The sequence below is a fragment of the Nematostella vectensis genome, chromosome 10 (assembly GCF_932526225.1).
Source record: "Nematostella vectensis chromosome 10, jaNemVect1.1, whole genome shotgun sequence".
NCBI lineage: Eukaryota > Metazoa > Cnidaria > Anthozoa > Actiniaria > Edwardsiidae > Nematostella > Nematostella vectensis.
Window position 1 is genome coordinate 10311679 of NC_064043.1, and position 24045 is coordinate 10335723.

The 24045-nt window shown below is 39.2% G+C and overlaps 2 protein-coding genes and 2 long non-coding RNA genes across 5 annotated transcripts; 2 read left to right on the forward strand and 2 right to left on the reverse strand.

Moving 5' to 3' along the window:
* Positions 1–3324: 3324 nt before the first annotated feature.
* On the reverse strand, positions 3325–9704 carry LOC5519264 (mothers against decapentaplegic homolog 5). 2 transcript variants are annotated; one of them, XM_032364001.2, is made up of 5 exons: positions 8924–9704; positions 8635–8802; positions 6196–6303; positions 5256–5309; positions 3325–4753 (listed from the first exon to the last, which is right to left on the reverse strand). In XM_032364001.2, the coding sequence occupies exons 1-5, from the start codon at positions 9324–9326 to the stop codon at positions 4116–4118; spliced, it is 1371 nt and encodes a 456-aa protein (XP_032219892.1). In that variant the 5' UTR covers positions 9327–9704; the 3' UTR covers positions 3325–4115. The 2 variants fall into 2 exon arrangements, with proteins under 2 accessions (XP_032219892.1, XP_001639100.2); XM_001639050.3 differs by lacking the exon at positions 5256–5309.
* A 41-nt stretch (positions 9705–9745) lies between these two features.
* On the forward strand, positions 9746–11486 carry LOC116603055. Its single transcript, XR_004290453.2, has 2 exons — positions 9746–9883; positions 9991–11486. It is a non-coding gene; the product is annotated as an uncharacterized LOC116603055 (long non-coding RNA).
* Positions 10417–18117, reverse strand: LOC5519200 (dolichyl-phosphate beta-glucosyltransferase). Its single transcript, XM_048733387.1, has 11 exons — positions 17970–18117; positions 14836–15016; positions 14715–14761; positions 14559–14627; positions 13998–14090; positions 13593–13706; positions 12850–12912; positions 12229–12312; positions 11904–11971; positions 11745–11830; positions 10417–11318 (listed from the first exon to the last, which is right to left on the reverse strand). Exons 1-11 carry the CDS (start codon positions 18057–18059, stop codon positions 11200–11202), a joined length of 1014 nt encoding a protein of 337 aa, XP_048589344.1. The 5' UTR covers positions 18060–18117; the 3' UTR covers positions 10417–11199.
* Positions 18118–19893: 1776 nt separating this feature from the next.
* On the forward strand, positions 19894–24045 carry LOC116603052. The gene is made up of 2 exons (XR_004290450.2): positions 19894–20194; positions 23073–24045. It is a non-coding gene; the product is annotated as an uncharacterized LOC116603052 (long non-coding RNA).

A 24045-nucleotide genomic window follows, 5' to 3' on the forward strand; every position in this document is an offset into this window, starting at 1 on the left:
AGCACACGCGCGTAACCTTTGCAAGAAAATGAGCATGGAAAGGTGATTCGCGTGAACGCGCGAGTGTCGTCATAAAAATACCATTCCATGCCATTGGGGATTCTGGAAATAGACTATCGTTTTTTATACTGTTTTCCAAATCAACCCAATTGATGTGTAAGCTATCCAGATGAAGGCATTACCATCAGACTATGACATATTGAAAACTGTAAATGTTTTGAATGGTATGCCGAATTTGTTGTGAGTATTGGCGTTTTCTTTCTTTCCTGCGCCCCATGTTTCATGTGACAAGTAATTACTTAAAGCTTACTCGACCCTGCCCTGTTTTCTTTTGGGTGCAGTGATATGGTTAGAAGGAAGACCTATGGACCACTAGTGTGCCTCATGTACACTTATTATCAATTCGATATCGGTTATTTATACTTGAACGTTTTGCTAGTATGATCGATTTATACAATAATCGGTATCAAAAGCAAACGCTGTTTTGACAATAAAAAGAGAAAAGAAACGCGTTGTGCTTATCGCTATACTTTCTGGGTTCTAAATATTTCGTTGTAAAATCTATGACATTTTGAATTCAAACGAATAAAAAATTTAGGGAATCCTTATTAATTGGGGTGGTATGATTCGATCACATTTTTATAATTCTTGAGATTTTTTCGTTGTTCATTACGATCGCACCGGGCATTGGACCGATTGCACGTCCTGTTACTTCGCGAAAATGTACGAAAAATTTCGATCAGTCATCCATTGCGTTTTGAAGGCTTTTATTTGTATTCACCCTTATTGTATTTTATTACAAACATTTACTATGGCACCGTTTACGTTTTTTTTAGCTAGTATTATTGGAAATCTTATTGAAGTAACTTTTTCCACCGATGCCTTTCAGCGAGGGATGGGTGCAAGGTGATGCAACCATTTTTCCTCATCTCTTCTTAACCTTATAAGGTCTATTTATGAAGGATTTTTAGCTACAGTGAGTTTCCAAAGCAGAGGTTGTCTAAGAACCAGCTCCATGTCCTGTTCAGAGCAGTTTCGGTTATTTGTGCGTCAGCGTATAAGATCACCCACTTATCATCTTTACAAATAAGCCCTTCGACTCTTAAAAAAAGCCCTCGATAGTCTGTATTGAGGCAATGAGAGCCAGTAACATTATCTCGTTCCACTGTGGCGAGCAGCAGGATTTCCCAGCTAAGAGCGAACCATTTTATAGATATCATTAGGATAGTTACCGCGCATAACTTTCTGTGTTGCTCGTTTACTTTGCTCCATGTGGATCAAAGTAAAAGAGCGACACAGAAAGCCATGCACAGGGGGGTATAGGATAATAGTTGGAAACATCTAAACTTGAGTCTCGTCATGGCCTCGCCTATGTCACGTGTTATCTTGGAAGGAGTTTCACCCGATTTCCGTTAGACACAGGTAGGGTGTTTACGTGACGTTCATCCGTTCGGATTTTAGGATGAAAATCCCACGCAATACATAGGTTTACGGAAAAAGCCCAATAGGGTATTAAAGACTTATCGCTTCTTTAGTTTTCCAAAGAAAACGTGCCACTCATTTCCCTATGTACAATCCAAACATCCCTATTAAACATTGATCACAATCGCCCCACCTGACGGCGCTCAATGGCTGAACCAACATTAAATCTTGGAACGCTGGGGAGCTTTGCTATCCTCTCCCTGACATGCATTCAAAATCATCCTTTTTCCATTTAGAATTTGATAAGTGTGAAAAAGTCGGGCTCATACAAGAAACAGAAACGATTCTACGCGCGATCTCAGTTAGCGCTCAGAAACAGCGAAACGCACTGCGATGAAGAACTCTCAAAACTCTGTATTATGAATATCTTATTGACCTTGAGTCCGTAGCTAGGTTAATTTGTTTGTTTTATAAAAAAAGCTTCTGTCTTTTGTCAAATCTCTTGGAACTTTCAACGTGTTTTAGACATAAATGACACAAGTGATGACGTCATCTGACCCCTCCCATGGTCACGTGACCCAGAACAGAAAAACGTGTCGGAGAAGCTACTGTTCAAATCTAACATATTTTTTGCAGAAATATTTTAACATTACTATTTTCTAAAAGTTCACGCATCGGATTTGCGAAACTTTGATACCGCGAGAAATGGCGAATTTTTATGTTCTTTGAAAACCACATATTTGGTAATAACTTTTTCATTTCTTCAAAAATCCCATGCGCTAAGTTGTAAGGAATGGTAATATCAATGGTTTGATTGAAAAAAAATTCACAATTGTTGTAAAATGTTCAAAATTAACGTGTTTTTCCCGCGCGGAAATGGCCGCCATCTTGTTTTTTCGCCATCTATTTTTATTCTCGAAAAACATATAAAAATTGCATTATTTTTTCTACAAAATTTCTAAAGTTTATTTCAATCTCTTGGAAAAAAGAAAAAGCAAAATTAGAGCTTGAGTTTTGAAGAAAATAAAAATAAATAAAAAGAAACTCGACCGGGGATTGAACCCGGTACGCTTGCTTACGAGTCAAATGCGCTCACTACTGGGCCACGGAATAAAGTTGGCATGCGCGCAGCGATTTTAGTCTATTTAACCGAATGTGGCGCTTTTCCCTTTCGTAGCAACGGAGTTTCGTAGCAAGAGATAGTACCAAAGGCCCTTAAGCTGCACGAGAACTTATTTGGCCTCGATTTTTTTCCCATGGAAAAATCGTCGGATCCACATGTTCGCGCACTCGGTCAATAAGAAGTATGCATAAATCTGGCTCCATATACAAATGTTTCTCCTTGGAGTAGATTACCATGATCAGTTCCCCTTGAGGAAATAAGATGACCAAAGACACACAAAAATTGGATCGTTTCTTTTACTTTTAACAACATTTTGCTGAAAGCTTTGGAAGCACAAATTTAAATGGACTTGCACGCACAACGTTTACGTGTGCGATAAGTAAAATATATTTAAGGATTTATTATAGGAAAGTTGGAGGCCAGCGCAAACGCTATAAAGACTGCATCAAATCACATCTGAAAGACTTCAATACCGACGTTTCAACGTGGGAAACTGCAGCATCTGACAGACCGATTTGGCGTAATCTGATTCACAAAGGTGCCATCCACTCAGAAAATAAACGCTCCAACGCAGCCAAAAACAAACGCCAAAAACGCAAGGCTAGAGCTGACCAACCTACCAATATGACCCCCTCTTACTGGTGTCCGACTTGTGGAAGGGGTTTTCTTGCACGAATTGGCCTTATAAGCCACCTGCGGATTCATCCCTCCGCCCCTTAGACATTGTTATACTGTCAGTATTGCTATGGTCATACTCGACTACGAGTTGACGAACAACATTTAAGTAATAATCAGATTTATCTTAGTGCTGAGGCCTAACCCAAGAAGTCAAGAGATGACCCATTACAAACACTTCCCTAATACATAAATCTAACATATTCACTTTTTCTAGCACCCTCGGTGTAGCACATTTCAGAGGCTATTGTTTCTAATGGAACTATCAAATGAAATGAGGCTTCTACTTTTCTGCTTAAACTGAATTTCACTACTGTATATCGATAAAAATAAGCGTCTCTTCGAAAGCTTTCAGAAAGTGTTCGAGCTACAGTACTGGCATGCATTTGTGTTACATGCTTTGCCGAAGGGTGACTAAAATGTGATCCACAGCCCTCAAAATCAAAGCGTTTGAAATTAAACAAGACGGTTTTTGATTGGGCAGATCTCGAATCTGATGTTTAAATTGTGGCAGGAAGGATTTGGGAGCAGCAACAGAACACCCAAAAGCGATGCTATAAACAAGCCATACGCAACTAAACGGGAACACCAGCCTTAAAACCAACATCACTATACGGCTCGGTGAAAGTCAACAAAGCAAGCTTTGTGGAAGGTTTCCTGTGTAGTGTAGATTAAGCATGTTATGTGACTGCTGGTTTGTCACCCGTACGGTATCGAACATAATTTTTGTACCGTGCCGAGCTCTTGATCCCATTGCCAACGTCGGAGCTAAAGACATGGAACTAAAACAAATCAAACCAGTGTGTGATTTTGCTAGCTTCCTTACTTCGCCCTCAGAGGGGGCAATGCGGACAAGGCATGAGGGTATGTGTTGAGTTAGTGAAAAGCGGCTAGTCTACGATACCGAGGAGATGGGGTTACGGGGTGAGCCCATTTGGCTTAGCACTTTATCTAACCACTGCAGTGGCCCGTGAAGGTGGACTTCAATCCAGCAGGGCGTACTTGTCACATCCTGGCGGTGGTACTCTGCACCCCAGCCCTTCACGAAGCTGATTCTAATACTGCACATCTTGGTCAGCTCATAGACGGCCTCAAAACCATAGTTCACTGACTGGGACAGGAGCTGTGCAAACTCCTGGTTGTTGAAGATCTTTAGGGTGCAGCCGCTTGGTATTTTGCAGACAGTCGTGGGATGGAACCCATGGCTGTGGTTACAATTTCTGCTTTGCACAAAGATGGCTGAATCACTAAGACACTCTGCGTAAACTTCCCCGCCCACGTAGTACAAGTGGACGCCCTTGCCAATGTGCCTTCGCGTGTTCTCGATAGTCGAGTTTCTGTTCACGTTGGAGAGCAGTCCCAGGCAGAAGCGTTCGGAGTTGGTTGTATTGGGGTCAGTGAAGCCGTCGACAATGAGACTTGTGCTCTTTGCATGGAAGAGCTCCCCAACTCGGTTGTTCAGCTCGTAGTACGCGATGGAGCACCAGGACAGGGGCTCTTGGTAGTTGACGGCGGTCACATGGGACATGGCTTCTGTTGAACCACAAGTGACAAGAAAAGCATTAAGGACACAGCTTAATCCCTGGATAAGGTAAGGTTTTCAATAGCCAAATTTATGAATGAAAACTGGTTAAGGTAGAGTCCTATTCCTAAATTTATCAATAAAAACTGGATAAGGAAGGATTTCAATACCTAAATTTATAAATAAAACTTAGAATAAAAATAGAACGCTACAAGGTATTTTTAATTATTTAGAAATAGAAGATCGTTAAAATCTTCAAGGGGCGGATCTTGGATGACATACAGTTAGGTTTTTTAGTAGAGTAAAAAAAAAGGTAATTGATCTTGCAGGCAAAAAGATGAAAAGAGATAACATCAACGTGTTATCCAGTAGTCATGTGGAATGCTATTTTAAACAGCTTGTGTCTCGCATAAAAGACACCATAAGCAAACCAGTACAATACCTTATCCAGTAGCTAATATGGCTACTACATTTGACATGTCCTCTGGGAAGGAAATGTTCGCATTCCCTTACCTTTTACAATATTAGAAACTTCTTTGCCAAATGGCTGACCAAAAGAACTGGTTGCTATGTTGAAAGAGTGAAAAGTATATCACTCTTTACATCAAGGGTAGGTTAAAACAGGAAATGGGTTCAGTAATAAATTGTGCTCATAGCACACAATGATGTTCTAGAAAAGCAACAAAATGTCATCAACCGAGGGGATCCTACATTTCGAATTCAATAGACATTCTTTTAAGCCAACAAGCTATGTAATTTTAGTTTATGAATTATATTTGAGCTCTGTTGAATGAGGGTTAACTACAGTAAACACCCATGTATAGGAAGCTAGAGAACCCACAGGCTGAAATTGGGTATTTTAGGCACCTTTTTCAGACTGGTGGTTAAGAACAGGCTCTTATTTGAAAGAGCACTCAACTAAATTGTCGAAATTCTGATTTATGGTTGATCACAAAGAGAAAAGATACTTTTCATATAAATGTTTGGTACATATATGTTGTGTTTAGCATTGACTGGCAGTTATAGTGACTGTTATTGTCCAGTGTAGATGAACAAATAAGAACAAATTGAACCTCAACAGCTTGATTTGTAAAAGGTATCCTGATTTATAAGAATCTATTCAGCCTAATCTTGAAAATTCTAGTTTTGTATACGCAGGTGTTTAGTGTAAATCAAGAGGGATCAGTTTATTTCATAGAAATTTGAAAGTAGTCATTGTTGTTAAATAAAACTTTAGAATTGAAGTTTAAGTACGTGATATTATATATTTTACCTTATTCTTCAGCCTTGGCTAATATTATATATTAGAACAACACTACTATGTCTAAACAATGTCTACTATATCTAAACAATGTAGCAATAATATAGAGTAGAGGTAAAGTATTGACACTATCTTATGTACTGATCTCTCTAAAGGCACATTATCATGGGGTGGGCAGACTGAGATACCTACCTGCCGACTGACTTATACTTGGTGGGGAGTTAACTGGATCGACATCCATGGCATTTGGCTCAGGCCTTGGGGAACCCCCATCTTCTGACATATATCCAGCACCCGAATCTGCAAAGAAAGACACTTAAGATGCTTAATTCACGATCAATTGGTAAAAGCCTCATAGCTTCTTGCAAGGGACAAACATAGAAGTGCAGCCCAAAACCATCACATGTCTATGGAGACACTCAAACCACCAAGTGAAGCTCATGAAAACTGATAAATTGAACTCCAATGGGGAATTATGGAAGCCAAAAATTATCAAAGGGTGTACATTGTATATGCAATTTTTTATCATTTCATACCATTTTTAAAATTTTTCGGTTAGTTGGGGTAATTGGAAATGAACTGATTAATCATAATGATGATTTTTGTCATTCTGAAATGAAGAAAAGTCAGTGAAATCATACAAATATCTTTACAGAAATGGTAGAGAAAAACTTAACTGAGAAGGGATACCTTATAATAAGCCCTATTTCTCATAACACTCATAAATATTCCTAGTTTAGTTTTTTCCTATCATGGGATTAAACCAATTGATGATTACTTTTCTCACTGGGAATACTTTACATTGAAGAACTCAACAATTCTCTCCAGAGTTTGTTAATACAAAATAGAATGCTAGAAAAATCGCTTAAATCTACTAACTGTTAATGTTGCTCCTATGAAGTAAGTAATAGGGTGAATAATTGAAAAACCAATACCATGGTAATCAATCAATTTGTAACCATCCATATTGTGGTGAACCCTAGCTAGTTCACCTGCATAGATGTGTCTATATCTTCAAATGCTATTAGACATGCTGAGCAAAACCTATTTTGACTGTCAAGTTTATCAGATCAAGGGAGGAGGGAAAAAGGACCCCTGCCGCAAACTACTTATTTAAATTCTCAAACACTTTTCTCTATTCAAATTTACTTTAAGTGTTGAAACATTAAAAAAAACTGCTAAAAATCACCGAAATATCTACGTTCGGTAGATAAACAATGATTGTTTGGATAAAAATTTATAAAAAAAACTGAAGGAAATCTTGTAAACATTTTTTTTAATGATCACTACTAATTTTTTAATTACCACTCTTCTAATTTTTCCTATATTTACATGTCTTCTGTATTCTTTTTTTTAGACAAACAGCTCTTATTGACAAAATTTGTACGAGAACTTAACCATAGCTAGAAAAGCCATATGTGACTCCATAAGTGCCCATACAGCCAAAGCAATCAATTGCAATAAGATATACATCATTTTGTGATAGTATTTCATTCACAAAGTATTTCCATTTTCTGAGCCGGCTGTATAGGGGTGTATAGAGAGAGCACGGCCAGCACTGCTGTATACAACTACCAATAACAACTGTGATAATAAACCAAATAAATAACCAAAAAAACTTTGGGGGGAGGGGAATATTCATCCCTGTCCGTCTTGTTCTGCCGTCCATGGCAGCCTTGCTGGCATTTAATTAATTGGAGGCTTTATGCTCCAACGAAGGGCTACGTCATGCTGTAACGCCAAGGAGACTATTTAGTTTTCAAAGAGATGCACAACATACAACTTCAATCCTCCATGAAGTTCCATATATTGTTATTCAATTCTAGTCATCCATGTTCCATTCAAAAGTACCCATTGAAATAAAAACAGGCCTAATAATTGTCCGATGACATGCTAAAGATTGTGATGGCTATAAAGAAGATCAAATTTCTGGCAGGAAGGAAAGAAAAGGGTTGAAACCCACATCAAAGGAAAATTAAACAAACCATAGGCTAAACCAAGTTTCCACAGAGGAAATAAACCTCTGACCTCCAAAATACAACATCCTGAAAACTAGTCATAACATACTACATTCGAACCCATAATTAAAGGAAAAGCTAAATAAAGGTGAACTTTCAGATGTTTGTTAGAGTTACAGAATCTGCAGCATCCTTCACTGTGTACAATTGATTAATATTTAATTTAAAAAATCATGAAGAAATAGAAACTCACACATTTTGAGTGGCTTTTAGTACCTTGCCGATTATAGTGTAACAATAGATCATATCAATAGACACGAGCAAGCGTGCTTTAATGGCTTTTTCTTTGTCGTTAGGTAGGGCTTCAACTTCCTATTCGGCAATGTTTCTTTTTCGGAGGCAGCGCTTACTTCCGGTGTGTAATGCTCGACTTTTTTTAGCGATGGAATTCGAAGGCCAAAAGTTTCACGAAATCATGGACTTGACTAGTAAAGAATAAATTACACCATAAAGTAAACTCAGACGTTGTTAACTAAACGTTTTGACTCTTATCTTAGACTTCATCTCAATTCAAACAGGTAAAAATATGAAAGATGGAGGACAGACTATTGCTTTCTAGTGATTAGGAATTTAGATATTTAACATAAGTAATAAAGAAAATATTAAACCCTACCAGCCATATCGAATGAAGGGCTTTGTTCCGAGGTGTTTTGTCGATTGGTGAAGGGAAAGGATGCGTTATAAGGCATCGGAGGGTCATCAGTTGCTCGAAATGGTGGCGGTAACGGCGGTGGTGGCCGAGGGTATTCGCTTTGTCGAGGTACTAAAACGGGAGGCAAAACTGCAAAATAAAAATAAACGCATAAGAAACTACGACTTGAGAATCCGAAAAGAATTTTCGAATGCTATGTAGAATCAAACATAGCAATGCAGATTAATGCGAGAAACGAGGGGGCACAAACCTGGACTTTCGACTCGGTGATAGTGGTAGGGATTTATGCAAACTTCCTTCTGTTTTAAGCCAAACGCATACTCGCAGCATTCTAAAGGCTTTAGCTCGTGGTGGCTCTGTAGATCGGGCCATCTCCAAACACGACAGTAGATTACATGTGGAAGGCCTTTGCGATGCGATACTTGTAGCCTCCCGTCTAAACTTCGTGCGATCGTCACGCATTTCGACTGTTGATTTGGGTTCGATAGCGCCTTCTCTAGATCTTCCAAGGCACCCTTCTTCTTTTTTAGCTTCTTTACTAACGATTCGATAGCTTTTTCAGCCCACTTTTCTTCTTCATCGCCCTGTTTCCAACCTAAAAGCCGCTTAACTGCGGGCGGTGTGAAAGAAAACAGGGACGCCATTGAAGACATGTTCGATGAACTAGTATCGCTCTTTTCGGCCGTATTTACGCCTCCGAGCAAAGTCTAATAGCTCGGACTGCTTCTAGCGTACTAGTTGTCTCCTTTCTTTGGTTTTAGACGAACTTTTAGTACTTCAAAACTGTGAGGTTGGACCGCTGCAGTCGAAACCGTGGCAAATCTATCAAGGGGAGCGAAGGCGCCAGGCTGGCGCCAACTCACATTCAAATAAACAAAACACAACAAGGTGTCGTCTTACGCTCGCCGAAATGACTCAACAATAGCTCCAACACTGTGATATCGTTAGGACCTTGATCAGTTTGCTTCCGTGGAAAAATAACAACGAAAATGTTCGATCACCAGCTCGGAAACTGTTGTGTTGGTAAGCTGAAGATACATTACACACAGGGTGACGTCACAGATCCGGCGGCAGCGAGTCGGAGTCTGTCATATCGACCAATGGACGATAGGAAAGGGTTCAGATGCATTGCACCCACAGACCATCCATTCTTTGAGAAACCAGAAGGCTGAAGCTCGTCTTTAAAAGCAATCCGATCCGTGCAATTCGGGTACAGCCTAGATTTTATTGCAGAGATTTGTCCGCTCCAGACCCAACATTTTAAGCCTAACGAAATCAGTTGTGAAATTATAGCGCATTTTTTTATCTATTCAACAGGAAGTTGCCGGAAGAGCAAGATCATCCGGACGCCAGATCGGTTCTCTTCATTTTATTATAGCATCGTATTTCTTCACATTGGTGTGAACACTACAAATGAGGTGTTTATTTCAGCAATACGTCGGGGTGTCTTACACAGCGCAAGATTCGAGTGACAAAGGTCATGCATATTTCTGGACTTATTCGGCTGTGTTTGACGTCCAATTACAGATTATCCCGCTCAGATGAACTAAGTGCTATAGGGAAGTTTCTACAAGCGTGGCTCATAATAAATTGAGAATGCTATGGGGCCGTGATGGCTGGAAATGATACGGTTAACGCGCGAAAGACCATTCGTCCACAGGCAACCCGCAATTACTGGAAAACACGAAGGGGTCGCGTTCCAGTGGTACCCCAGAGTACCCTAAATCAAACATTATTGGTGCGTGCGCTCAAAAACAATATTTATTAATTCATTTATATTACTCAATAATTTCTCTTATCCACAGATCGATTCCATTAGAAAAAGAGTTCTTACATGCTAGCAATTTATGCGTTCCGTGAAAAAGTAGCAGCTTTTCTTTAGTACATAGTCAAAATAATATCGAGTTCCTAATTGGTTATGTTTCATTTTGGATAATAGTAAAATATTCTAAAGCAAAGGCATAACGTGATAGTTTTTCATTTTGAATTGATGTTCGGCATTTCTCTAGTGACAGTGCGAAAATTGTTATGTTTTTGCATTCAAGATTCCCAAAAGTTTTAGAGGCTACTAGCTTCTATCTCTTTTTGGTAACAACTGAAATATATTGAGAGTTCGGCTAGTGCTACCCAACGTTTTTTGTTACCGTCCAAAGTCCAACTTACACACTCACATACAGCCAAGAAGACACATAGCTGCGTCTCCTTCCCATTATACTAAGCCTTTTGCTCACAAGAATAACAAGAGTCTTTGCAACTCGACTTTTGGTTTCAAGTGTTCGAGTTGACCTCAGGTACCCTGGGTAGCTTGAATATTATTATTTTTTGTATATGATTTCCATATAGACCACTATGAAGTTCGAATTCTATAAAAGAAGATCCATACTTCCCCACTAAGGGAGGGGCCCCTCTACCCCTTTTCTGGAATCAAACAACTTGATTTGACATAGAACACTTCAATTGTACACATTTTGGCTCCCACTAATTTTGCATGCATAACTATATCAAACATGTGCAGATAGAATTCTATTATTGTGTTTTGAGCTTGATGGTCTGGATTCTCCATGCATGGATCACATAGCGCAGGCGAATGAGCAGAAGATCTTTACCCATCTGCAACCAGCTCCACACGGGGATCATCTTAGAGCCTGAAAGCCAACATAACATAATAAGCGAGAGTTGAGAAAAGGGACATGTGAGGATTAAATTTGGACAGAACTGATGTTTACTCAAACATTTATATGGTATATTTAGACATGGTTAAAATCATCAGTTACAGAAGTTAAAAATATAAATAAAACATTCAATAACCTATAGGCCCGCACCCAGGATTTTTCTTGGGGGTAGGGGGTGGGGTGTTGGTGCGAAATCCAAAAAAGTGGACCTAGTTTTTCTGGGGAGAAGGGGGTGGGTGGGGGGGGGGGGGGGAGGGAGTGAGCTTTTTTATAAAAATCTCACAACCACAATAAGAACCTGAAAACAGAAAATAGATGCGCAACTGATAGCAAAGTTCTTTAAGAAAACAACCCTTCTTACTTCTTTACCCAACTTTAATTCATGGATAAATCCCATACCATCTATTTCTGTCCAGTTGACTGCCACCTCTGCTATAGGAATTTGTAATTGCTGTGCGATGTAAAGGAGTTCCACATCAAAAGCCCTGTGTATCAGGAATAAAAGGATGTTTTTTTGGGTCATGGTTACATGAAACGTGTAAAACTAAGCATAAATACCATCTCTCTACATGCAGTGCAGAGAAGGTGAGCAGAGCTGCAGACCTAGTGAATAACTTAAAGCCACACTGAAAACAAAATCATAATCACAATTAGTCTGTCATATCTTTTGAGTAAACCAGCTAAAGCAAACAATGAGGATGCAAGAAATGTTTTATTGGATTTTCATGAACTACGCTAGCCCATCAAGCTATATCTATTTAATTGTCTAATTAAACAAACAATACACAAAATAAATAGTAGTCTGGGACACCAGTAACAGCTTACTGTAGTCGATAACTGTGGGCTGATCAGAAGCATCCAAGCACAACAAGCCATCCATTACCTGAGTGTCTTTGATGCCTTTTACACATAGAAACCACACTAAGAAATGAAACCCATACATCAGAAAATTCCTAAAAGCAGATCTCTGTAAAACAAAAGCAGATTCAACATAAGCGTACACTACATATTTAAAATGCTCTCTGCAAACCCTAAGCTTTTCAAAGGGCATGGATTTAGCAAGCATCCCCCCCATAGCCACTTTTTTTAGCGGGAAGAAGGAGTATAAGTACTTTTTTATCAATAGTCCCACCCAGGGGGGTTTTCCCCATGCTAATCTGATAGTGATGCTCGTATTTTTTAGGGGTCAACATTGGGCCTATTTTAAGGTATTTTTAGGGGGTATCTGAGAAAATAGATAGATAATAGGCTTTTCTCTTAGAATTTGTATTTTTTAGGGCTTCTGGAGTATTTTTTGGGTAGCAATTTTTGGTGTGCCGGTATTTTTAGGGGTATTTTTCGAATTTCCTTATGAGCATCCATATCACTTTTAGCCCGAACAACCCCTCCCCCCTGGGGAAAAGAACCCTGGACCCCTACCTTACCCCTAATATAAATCAATATTCCTTCTATTTAAAAATAAATGGATCCTGGTGCACCAGAAACTTCACAATGGCACACTCACTGTGGCGACTGCCTCCTCCTGTAAATGAGCTCTTGAGCCACAAACAATGGCAGGCTTGACCCCCTGTCGTAATAATGGCAAAGAAAGTCACTTAAGATTGGCATTTTAAGAATTATAACACTCAACTGAATAAATATCATAAGTAAGGCAGTTTTTTTAGACCATCTAAATAACTACCACAAAAACACTTATCTACTTTATTTATGGGTGTATAATTTCAAGAACATTAAAAATACCAGTAAAATAGTTACAAAAGAACAACATAAATAATTCCTGGTAAGGCTTATTAATTACTCTCAGACATAAGTTGAAGAACAGTGATCAAAGTTTCATGTCCACCAATTCATAAAAACTTCACTCGAACTAATTAAACCTAAAAAGAGGGTGGGTGGAAGGGGGTAGTATTATCAGTGGGCAGATTCAGAAAAGAGGGTGGGGGGGGGGGAGGGGAGTATTTTCAGTAGTCAGATCCAGAAAAGAGGGTGGGTGGGTTGGGGGAGGGGAGGGGAGTATTTTCAGTGGTCAGATCCAGAAAAGAGGGTGGGTGGGTTGGGGGGAGGGGGGGGGTTATTATCAGTGGTCAGATCCAGAAAAGAGGGTGGGTGGGGGGAGATTAGTATCAGTGAGCAGATTCAGAAAATGGGGTGGGTGGAAGGGGGAGTATTATCAGTGGCCAGATCCAGAAAAGAGGGTTGGTGGGGGAGTATTGCAATGTCAGGAAGGTTGACATCTGTCACGCCCACCTTAGCCGCAGTCACATCATTCAGAGCAGTATCAAGTCGATCAAGGTCAGAAAACTTTGTTGCACCATCTGCATCAGCCATTAGGATTTTTCTTCCTCTACTACTGAACACACCCTAACACGAAAAAAAAAGGTCCTGTTAGATTAAACCTTCTTTTCATACTGTTTGGAATCCTGTGGAATCCTTTAATTGAATAGTTCCTGACCTGTATTATTAAAAATGCAATGCAAAATTGCAATCAAACTATAATACTATAATGAGATCATTTACAGTAAATACTTTTAAGTGACCTACTTTTCATTTTTTGGGACACAAGGAGGATGCTAATTTAAAGTGGAGCACTTACTGGAATCTGGATACTAAAAATACATTTTTGTATACAGTGTTAAAGTTAAAGTTACCCACCATCCTAACAGCTCCGCCTTTTCCTCTGTTCTTAGCTAGAGTAAGAACCCGGACACTACTCACACCACATTGCTTTGCATATCTCAATCCCACCTAAACAAACAGATTTTTTTAATTGTTTAAAATAAATATTATGCTGACATAAGTTGTTACGTAAATTAGGTACATCAAGCTCCTACTTGTGATAATTATATTTTGGAATGCTTTTTCATTGAATAAAACATCCAGCTAAGTTGAAGCTTTGCATGGAAACCTGACATAAGTTGTTACGTGAATTACTGTTGGCACATCAAGCTCCTACATGTGATGATTATTATTATTATTTTGGACTGCTTTTTCATTGAATAAAACATCCAGTTAAGTTGAAGCTTTGCATGGAAACCATAAGGTTTGGTTATCTATGCAGCATACTTCTACAAACTAGAGCTCCTGGACATGAGTTTCCTATCACCACTGTAGTTTGTATTTTTTTTTTTTTTTTAGTTTTTTTTGTAATTGTTGTTAAAACATGATTCCTATTGGATGCTTTCTATTACCTAACTTTAAGATGAAATGTTTTACCTCTGTGGTCTTGTCTTTGCTACCATCATCAACAACAATAATTTCAGAAGTGAATGAAGGATTGGATTTCTGGGAGAATAGGGACTTAATTATAAACATGAATTAAGAATAAAAAATAGTAATTTAAATTTAATAACACATTTGTTAATCTCTTACCTTTTTTTCTAGTAGATATTCCAATGTTTCATCCATCATTATTGGTACTGTGCAATGGAAACAATACACATAAATAAATGTTTATGAAGATGAGTTATATTCTTGAATTCTTCAAACTTACATCTTTCCTCTTCATTGTAGGAAGGAACAACAACAGACAAATCTATAGATCCCTCTTCTTCCATGTAAGGAAAAGAGTAGATTGCATTGTTCTTGTTAGGATCCTGAAAGCTCTTCTCACTCTCAAACCGTGTTATAGTTGGTACTGCCTCCTTGGCAGTGATGAAAACCATGATCAATCCCTGCAAGTGATGGCAAAAATCACATTTTAAAGATGAATGGCTAGGGAAAATATAATTTACCCATTTGACTTCTAGTATACCATGACAGGGCCCTATTTTAACATTTTTCTTAACTGCTAGTATGCTTAACAGGTGTTCTTCTCTCTCTCTCCTTCACTGCCTCCCTCCCCAGTTTTCCTTTTTTTTCTAAAAATCTAAGATAATAATAAGTTTAATTCAACCTTTCGCAGTATAGACTGGATTACAGGTGAGTCAGAGATACAAGTAAGCACTACAATAAAGTACAATTAATCAAATGTAATCAGCATATTTAACAGTAACAAACTTGTTGAAACGACTCGTATTAGTAGGCCTCTGATATGATGTAGATTTAGACCTGAGGTTATACCCTGAATCATGTGTAATGTGAAACCCTTTAATGATAGGAAAAAGGGGATTCTCTGGTTTGATTCTGGAAACGAACCGCTGGCATGCAATATTTCTTCGCTCGTGCAATGTTGGAAGGTTTGCAAGCGTGAGTGAGCCCTCATAACTACGACCTGGGAAAGCGATCTTGAGCACGCGCCTCTGAACATTCTCTAGGACGTCAGACAGATAATTTTGAAGGTTCGCGAAGGCTATAGACGCATATTCAATGACCGATCTGATAGGTGACCGGTAGACTGTTATCAGCTCTATGGCATCCAGGCCGCATTTCTTAAGTACTCTTAGAGCATAAAGCCTTTTGTTAGCCTTCTTAATTATGAAGTCGCAGTGCGCAACCCATGTCAAGTCACACGATATGAGAACGCCAAGCAGCTTGAATAACTGCACCTGATTGATAGTATTACCGCCTACGGCCATGTGCTGCCAACTGCAACTATCATAGTTTAAGAAGCTAACGGACATTTCTTTGCACTTTGATGGATTAAGGCGCATGTTATTCTTTAGGGCATATGCTTGAATGTTGTTAACAATGTGTCCTGGAAGGGATGGTGAGTTCCTAGGTACCACCTCAAGAACAGTCAAATCGTCCACGAACTTAGCCCGCGGGGGCCACGTCCTGACCAAGTCATTGACCATTCCACAGAAGAGAATGGGCCCAAGCCTGGTACCCTGGGGGATTCCCCCGTTAAGTAGTTGCGAGGGAAATGGGGTGAGTTCCTAGGTACCACCTCAAGAACAGTAAAATCGTCCACGAACTTAGCCCGCGGGGGCCACGTCCTGACCAAGTCATTTACCATTCCACAGAAGAGAATGGGCCCAAGCCTGGTACCCTGGGGGATTCCCCCGTTAAGTAGTTGTGAGGGAAATGTTTTACCATCGAGGCAAACAGACTGCGAACGCCCTTGTAGAAAGGCTGCAACCCAGCGCAAAAGTGCCATTTCAACATTAATGATTTTAACTTATCTAGTAAGATGTGATGGTCAATTAAATCAAATGCTTTTCTGAAATCCGCGAAAAAAAGTCAAACCGAGCAATTGCCGAGATCAAGGGCCTCAGGCATAAGGTGTAGAATATAGACAATAGCCTGTTCGGTAGATTTAGACGCAACTGCAAACTGCTTATTATCTATTTTATCTAAGACAGCGGGGAGCATTCTTGAAAGAGTTAGTCCTTCCATGATCTTGGTGACTTGTGACGTTAGGGAGATAGGTCTCACATCGTTTTCCATGGTCTTGGCGGCTACAAATTGTTAGAGGGTGATTTTCGCTATAAAAACAGGTGGAAAAGTAGGTGTGGACATAACATCTTGATTGTGCAGAAAATCACACAAATTCAAGCTATATAATAAGAGAAAAGGAAAAATAAAAGAAATGTTTTGTTCTCTATTTTTATTAGTGAAAACAAGGCCTTTTGGGAGATGATTTACTGTACTAGGTATACCTAGTAAGCAGCGACTACAGAATCCATGGCTGCAAAAAAAAAAAAAAACCCTCTCATCAGGTTCTGTGGCTCCATGGCTCAGCAGTCATTTTATTTACAAACGAAGCAGGAGGGCTGTAATTTAAGAACGAATCATGCTCGCCAGTCATTTAGAAATGAGTCATTAAAGAATGAGGAATAATATAGGGAATGGCTCGGCGGCTCCGTGGCTCGCCAGTCATTTAGGAACAAGTCTTTTGAGAATGACGAATAACAAAGTAAGTGGCTTGGCGGCTCTCTGGCTCGCCAGTCATTTACAAAAGAGTCATTAAAGAACAAGGAATAATTATAGTGAGCAGCTCAGGAGCTCAGTGGCTCGCCAGTCATTTAGGAAAAAAGTCTTTTGAGAACGACAAATAACAAAGTTAGTGGCTTGGCGGCTCCGTGGCTCGTCAGTCATTTAGGAAAAAAGTCTTTTGAGAACGACAAATAACAAAGTTAGTGCCTTGGCGGCTCTGTGGCTCGCCAGTCATTTAATAATGAGTCATTAAAGAGCGAGGAATAATTATAGTGAGTGGCTCTGCGGCTCCATGGCTCGCAAGTCACTATAATTTATACACTCAATTTGACTGCTGAGCCAACTAGCCAGTGGCTTACAAAGATATCTTAAAATGGGGCCCTGGATTCTGTAGTTTGGCCCTAGTAAAGGCTAGCAATTAGTAATAAATTTTCTGCTTGGTTACATCTGCTTGGTACATTAAAAATGTCAATTAAAGTCTGAACCAAACTTCCGGTTTCCTAGACAGTGTTTGATATCAAAAGGAATTTATCATAGAAACAAAGAAAAATTGATGTATCGTTAAGTACTCTAACACAATGTTGTCTAAGAACAAAAAATAGAAAAAGAAAAAAAAATATTAAAGCGACGATGCCGATAGAAAATGTGTCCTATGGATTGAAGGATTATACATTTGATTACAGATTAAAAAGTTAAAAAATTTCAAACCTAATGATGCAACTTTTTCGTTCGCATTCTACATTCTACTAGTGAAACACCATAACTAATGCTGAAACGCATGTAAAGTATACTACATCAATAAATACTCACCGACAGTATAAGGCCTAGAAGAGCGAATGTGGCTATGATCATCAAAGAAAAGAGACTAATTCCGAGTACAGACTGCACGAAATCCTCCATTTTGCCAAGACAAAGTCCAAGGCGTTCATTGATATCCGGAGCCTGCAAAATATGTCTCCAGCGGCGTTACCAAAACCACAGGGATACCGCGTACGTCGGCTGGAGAATATGCAGCTGACAGTTTTATCCGTAGGAAATTTGTTTAAAAAGAATTGAATTACGAAATTATTTGCCCAGCTTTTGGCTACGGGAGCTAGGCCACTTCTTGTTCCCATAATGATGACCCCCCCCTCCCCATAGCAAAAGTACCACCGGAAGAACTCTAGCGCAGCCTCAAGCACCACAGGCGGTAGAATATAGCTAAGGGCGCTCACATACAAAATGTGGGAAAGCCATTTGCAATCGGGGAGAAATAAAAACTCCCCCGCACAAATTACTTGGAGATAGCTTCTAGTTACAAAGGTTCTTGGTTATCTTGGTTTGGTTATCAGGTTATTCACATTTGCAGAGCTCGTTTTTGTATCTTTGAGGAGCAGATTAGTGTTGGCAGGGATATCAAAAACATCGACCCTGTATATAGAGAAGTATTAGAATGCAATACCGTGTGACTGCAACGAAATACAATAACAATCGTTCCTTCAAATTCATATGGCATATAAAGGACTGTTCATAACACAATTGTTCACAATTGAGGTCAGGCATCAAGCATCACTTAGGCACTCTGGCCTCCAGACTGCCTAAGACTCTGGCCACCATAGATGCAAAAAAGGCTGAAGCTTGCGTCAGAATAATGCATAGTATAAAGCCAGGCAACCCTCTGAGGTAATAATAATTATTTTTATTATTGTTGTTGTTATTATTATTATCATTAGGACAATCGCCTCCTAAACCTAGAATGTTTTTCACCCTCCTTTTCGCATATACTGCCTGAGCACGTAAGGTTTCTTTTTTAAAGGGTGTGGCTACAGCAACTTTACAGTACACAAAAAGCTTATTATACTACTCCTAAAGGTAGTACGCGAAGTTTCAGCGGTATATGATAAGAAAGAAAAAAACTCGCTAGGTCCCACGCACTCATCAAAGTGGAACTCTAGCTATGTTTTCTACTAAGGCCAACTTACACGATTTAAATACCGCTTTTATCATGATTTTATTGACGCTAAAACAATTAATGATTTGGGAAATAACTTACTTGGATTATTATTGCCTCGGTCGATGGCAGATATCAATATAAAAAAAAATCAATCTTGTGTTCCGGAAAAAAAGAAGGCGTGTTCTTTAGGATAGAAATTATCAGCATACCATCTAATATTAAGAGGCACGATTTCGGGTGATTTTTGCCGCATGTTGTGTGGTCGTGGGCAGGGCACAAGGGGAAAGCAATGGGGTATGTAGGTAATTATTTTACTGTACAGCAATAAAGACAATGCTAGCCAAACAGGTAGCCTATAGGAACCAATTTTCCGGTGGGACCTAGCTAGCTATTCACGCGTGGAAGTCACCAAATAGCAAGGGTGAATCAGGAGATCAAAAGGAACAGGTGCAGGAACGCACAAAGAGAACGAGTGGACAGAAAAATGCTGTTTTCATTTCACTCGTGTACTTCGTATTTGTACTGAACACCAGAGAAAAACACACAGACTCACGAGCAAACAAACAAATAAAAAAAAAAGATGATAAACCCTTCGCTTTATGTCACTTTTCCATTCATATTATTTTCTTCGTTAGCTACATTTAGATTTATCCAGAGTATAGCAAAGAGTACACTATCAAAGACTCTGGTATATTCTCGCAACTGTAACATGGGCAGTCGCGATGCCACAATGGCTTGCGTTTTTTACAACGCCCCCACCCACCCTCCCACAGACTTGCGGTGTACGTGTGAGTCATGCCACTGTGGAAACCAACTAGCCAACGTTCTAAACGACTAATCCATTAGCCTATCATTTAACAATAAAATTGATTCCAAAAGCGTTGGTCGTTTAGTTCCTTGAAGAGGAAACACTTAGGACTGTCTAATGTCACGTGGGATAGGGTATGTAACAAATAAATACAGCGGCTTGGATGGCTGGACGACTGCGTTAAAATCCCCATTGATTCCAACCGGTCAACAAGGAATTCCCCGATTGAACTCCATCGTTAGAAAATGAAACTGCTGTACGTATTTGCCATTGCAATAATCTGCATATCAGTTGGTAAGTTGTATCTATAATTTTAAACGCTAAATGACTGTTCTCCGCCCAGAATTCCCTGAAATAGCAGTGATAATATTGTTTATTATATTTCAAAACACAGTGCATTGGTACAGAAGAAACATTCACTGTCTAGCTCGCGAGTGTCGCACACTATTATGCAATGAAATGTTTTGATAATATCTTTTGAAGCGATTACCGAGAAAAGGGATGTGCAAGAGAGTCTCCCTCTCGATGCGTGAAAGTAATATTCACCAATGATTATCGAAATATGTGGAGAACGTTTTTATTTTGTACTTCATCACGTGATCTTCTTTTGGCCAATAGGAGCTCCCTTGGCACCCTAGCAATTTTCTTCTCCTTGTTGTTGTTATTTGAAAAGGTTCGAACTACTCTAGTTATATTTGTACATACTTAAACGCAAAGACCAGGATTGACGTAAATAGACATCTTATATTCTTTAAAAACTGAAAAATAACTGTTTATATTTAGAACACTTAGAACACTCAAGCCACTCCTTTTATTATCACGGAAACAGAGGCATTAAAATAATGTCAGATATCTGAAACCACATGACGATATTTCGTATCTACGAATGAAAAACACCTCGAAGCAACGAAAACCTAAAAACACCCTTGTGCGTGAAACAAGCGATGCTCATACTTACATGGCACTTGAAAAACACGACTGTCTGGCTGAGATTGTTTCATCAAAAGCTCAGTGCTTGCAGCTGCAAAATGATTTCATAAAGAGAGCAAACATCCCCACGCCCTTGTCTACTCCCACCCATGGGCACTGATTCCCATATTTAAAAAAGCTAAAGTTTTCTCGTTCCCTGATCTACACAAAACATGGTGAAAATTGTTGATTCCTGTCAATTTGAGATTCGAGGCGAAAATTTGTCAAGAAAAACTTGATAACTTGGTCAAATCCTTTACTTACTAATCTTGATGAGTCCTTAGACCCAGGCCTCCAAGAGATTGACCGAGCGTATTTGAAGGTCACCCAAATATTGATACAGCAAAGGCAAAAGGCTAGCAAACAAATTCCACAGGCCCATACCCAGGGGGGGGAGGGGGGTGCATGTGTTCGCATCCCCCCCTACAACGGTGGAATGTCCACGCAATAGACGAGCTATTTGTAGACAAAACTATAAAGCATAAGCGAATTAGATAAAGAAGGTTTTCTAGTTCACTCTGGTACATCAAATCTATAACTCTATAAACATCCCGTAGAGATAATGCAATGGCGTAAAAAACAACGTTTTTAAAATGCTTTCCTACAGCGTTTAAACTTCCCTATCACCTGTTGGCTCTGACTGCTCCATCTACGGAGTTTAAAAGAAACACGCAACGATTTCTTTTATTAGCGATAATTAAGTTGGGCGTTAATTTCTTACAAAAGGGTAGTGTGTGCAAGGATAAAATCATGATATATAAATATCAAACAATTATTGAACATTGATTTATTGCCCAATCCTTTTTGTGCAAATTTAAAATCTCTGTAATTCTCTATGTAAAAATAGCAACAAATTTTAGTTGAAAGAGTATAAAAAAGATGAGCAATTTTTATGCCAATTTATAATCTCGTAACTTAGATATCTCTATTTCTGCATGATAAAATTTGAGGAATATAATTATTCGGCTTGTCTTTTGTTTGCTTCTGTAAAGTGTGTTTTGTTATTCTGTTGCCGTGAGACATAAGGGTATCAGCCACATACTCAAGTGGAAAACCACATTGTGACTCATTTTACCCCGCAGATAAAAAGCCTTTGTGCTTAATAATTCTTTGCATCCTACTCAGTTCTGAACGGCTGCGCTTTTACATTGGCTATTTATGAATTTGGCTAGATTTGTGGCTTATAGAGAAAGATGATAGGTGTGGGGGGACTAAGGACTAGATCCAGAATAGCAATCTGGTTCACCCCCGCGAGAGAAGAGCAGAATGGCCCTTTGTAAGCACATGCATGTACCCTTTATTCATGCAAAAGCATAGCATTTTTGTTTTTTTTATTGGATAGCAGACACAGCCTAATACTTGCAAAAGGAGATAGATATTATTCCCTACCCCAAGGGAGGAAACAACCAAATAGAAAATTTAGAACAACTTCCCACCCCTTTTTATCTTTCATCATTTTCACTATTATGCGTGTTCAAACTGTTGTCGCCACGAAGCTCTGAGCCTCTTGTACCCAGGATAGTGTGCCTCTGGAAATTCACTTAATCGACACTAACTAAAAGTGGTCCCTTAACCAATTTGCGTCGCATCTCTCACACTACTCGGTAGACGACTAGTAAGGCTGTACTCTAGACACTAGGTCGTCTGCTTGGGAGTAGAAACGGAAACAGTATGCATCATTCCCTGGACAGGGAAGAGAAGCCATTTTTCTACATCTTCTATGTACAATTGTGACTCCCCGACTGCCTTCAATGCCCCCTTTCTCCCTGTCCCTATTTTCGGCTCTGTCGTATCCCCCCGTTATTTCTCTAATACAGTTTCCTTCCATCCCCTTTCCCGCGAACGCTCATGTATTTTTATTTGAATTCCACGATTCCACTTTCTAACCTATTTATCTCCAGCATTGCGCTGTCTTTCATGTATTCTTAGTTGAAATTCACGATTTTCCTTTCTAACCCATTTATCTCCATACAGTTACAGCATTGCGCTGTCTTTCATGTATTCTTAGTTGAATTCCACGATTCCCCTCTCTATTTATCTCCATACAGTTAAAGCATTGCACTGTCTCTCATGTATTCTTAGTTGAAATTCACGATTCTCCCTTCTAAATTTATCTCCATACAGTTACAGCGTTGCGCTGTCTTTCATGTATTCTTAGTTGAAATTCACGATTCTTCTTTCTAACATATTTATCTCCATACAGTTACAGCATTGCGCTGTCGATCGTGCTTTAGTGACAAGTCATGGAGACACTGTAACAGTGTTAGCACTAATACGAGGTGCCCAACCAAGACATTAAAATGTGTGCGCGTTCGTATACGCATCGAGGAAGCTGGGAATCAAACCACACGATACTTCCTGAAGGGATGCGCCAAAACCTGCAGCGCTAATAATGTGGCCTATTGCCGTAAGGGACGGGACTTCCTTAATAACAAGGTCTCCTGCAACGTACGATGCTGCAAGAAGAACCTATGTAATTAGAAGTAGGACTATATGGTCAATGGAGAAAATAAGGGGGTGCAATGTGCAGAAGAGCAGTGTTCTGTTGTCTCTTGAGAAAAAAAATGCATTTCCTTTATTCAATAAAGAAGATATGTTAGGTTAAAGAGTACTCCAACCATGAACTTTCTTGTTTCCATTTTTTAAACCAGATTTTTAGTTGCGAAGGTTTCGTATTTTCCCAAGATTACTAATAACAGGCAGACCCTGAATGAAGGAAATACCTTTTGCTTTTCAGGAAAAATTCCATCGAGAGGGATGAATTCAGTTTGTTAATTATTTTTGTGTGCCATGTAATTTAGGTAAAAATGGAGTGTTTGCCACCACTTATTAATTTTATAGCCCAATATTTGTTTCGTTCTTGCTAGATGTTTTAAAACAACATTCTCGAGTGAGTTTTACTCGTGTAGTGAGTGTTACACCGTTTCAACTAAAGCAGTTTTGAAAACTGTTTCAAATTTGAATTTTACAAAAATGAGAACAGTAAGCTCTCAAATTCCAGGGCTTTTGGATATATTATGTAAATTAGAATAATAAATATCACGTTTAAATCGCACGTGTTGTCTAAATGGTTCCGATCAATGTGTACAAGGGCAAATTAAAAGCCATTGTTTTTGTGTTTTATTTTCGGAGAATTCAAATAATAATTTACGAATTAAACAACCAAGTAGTTGCAA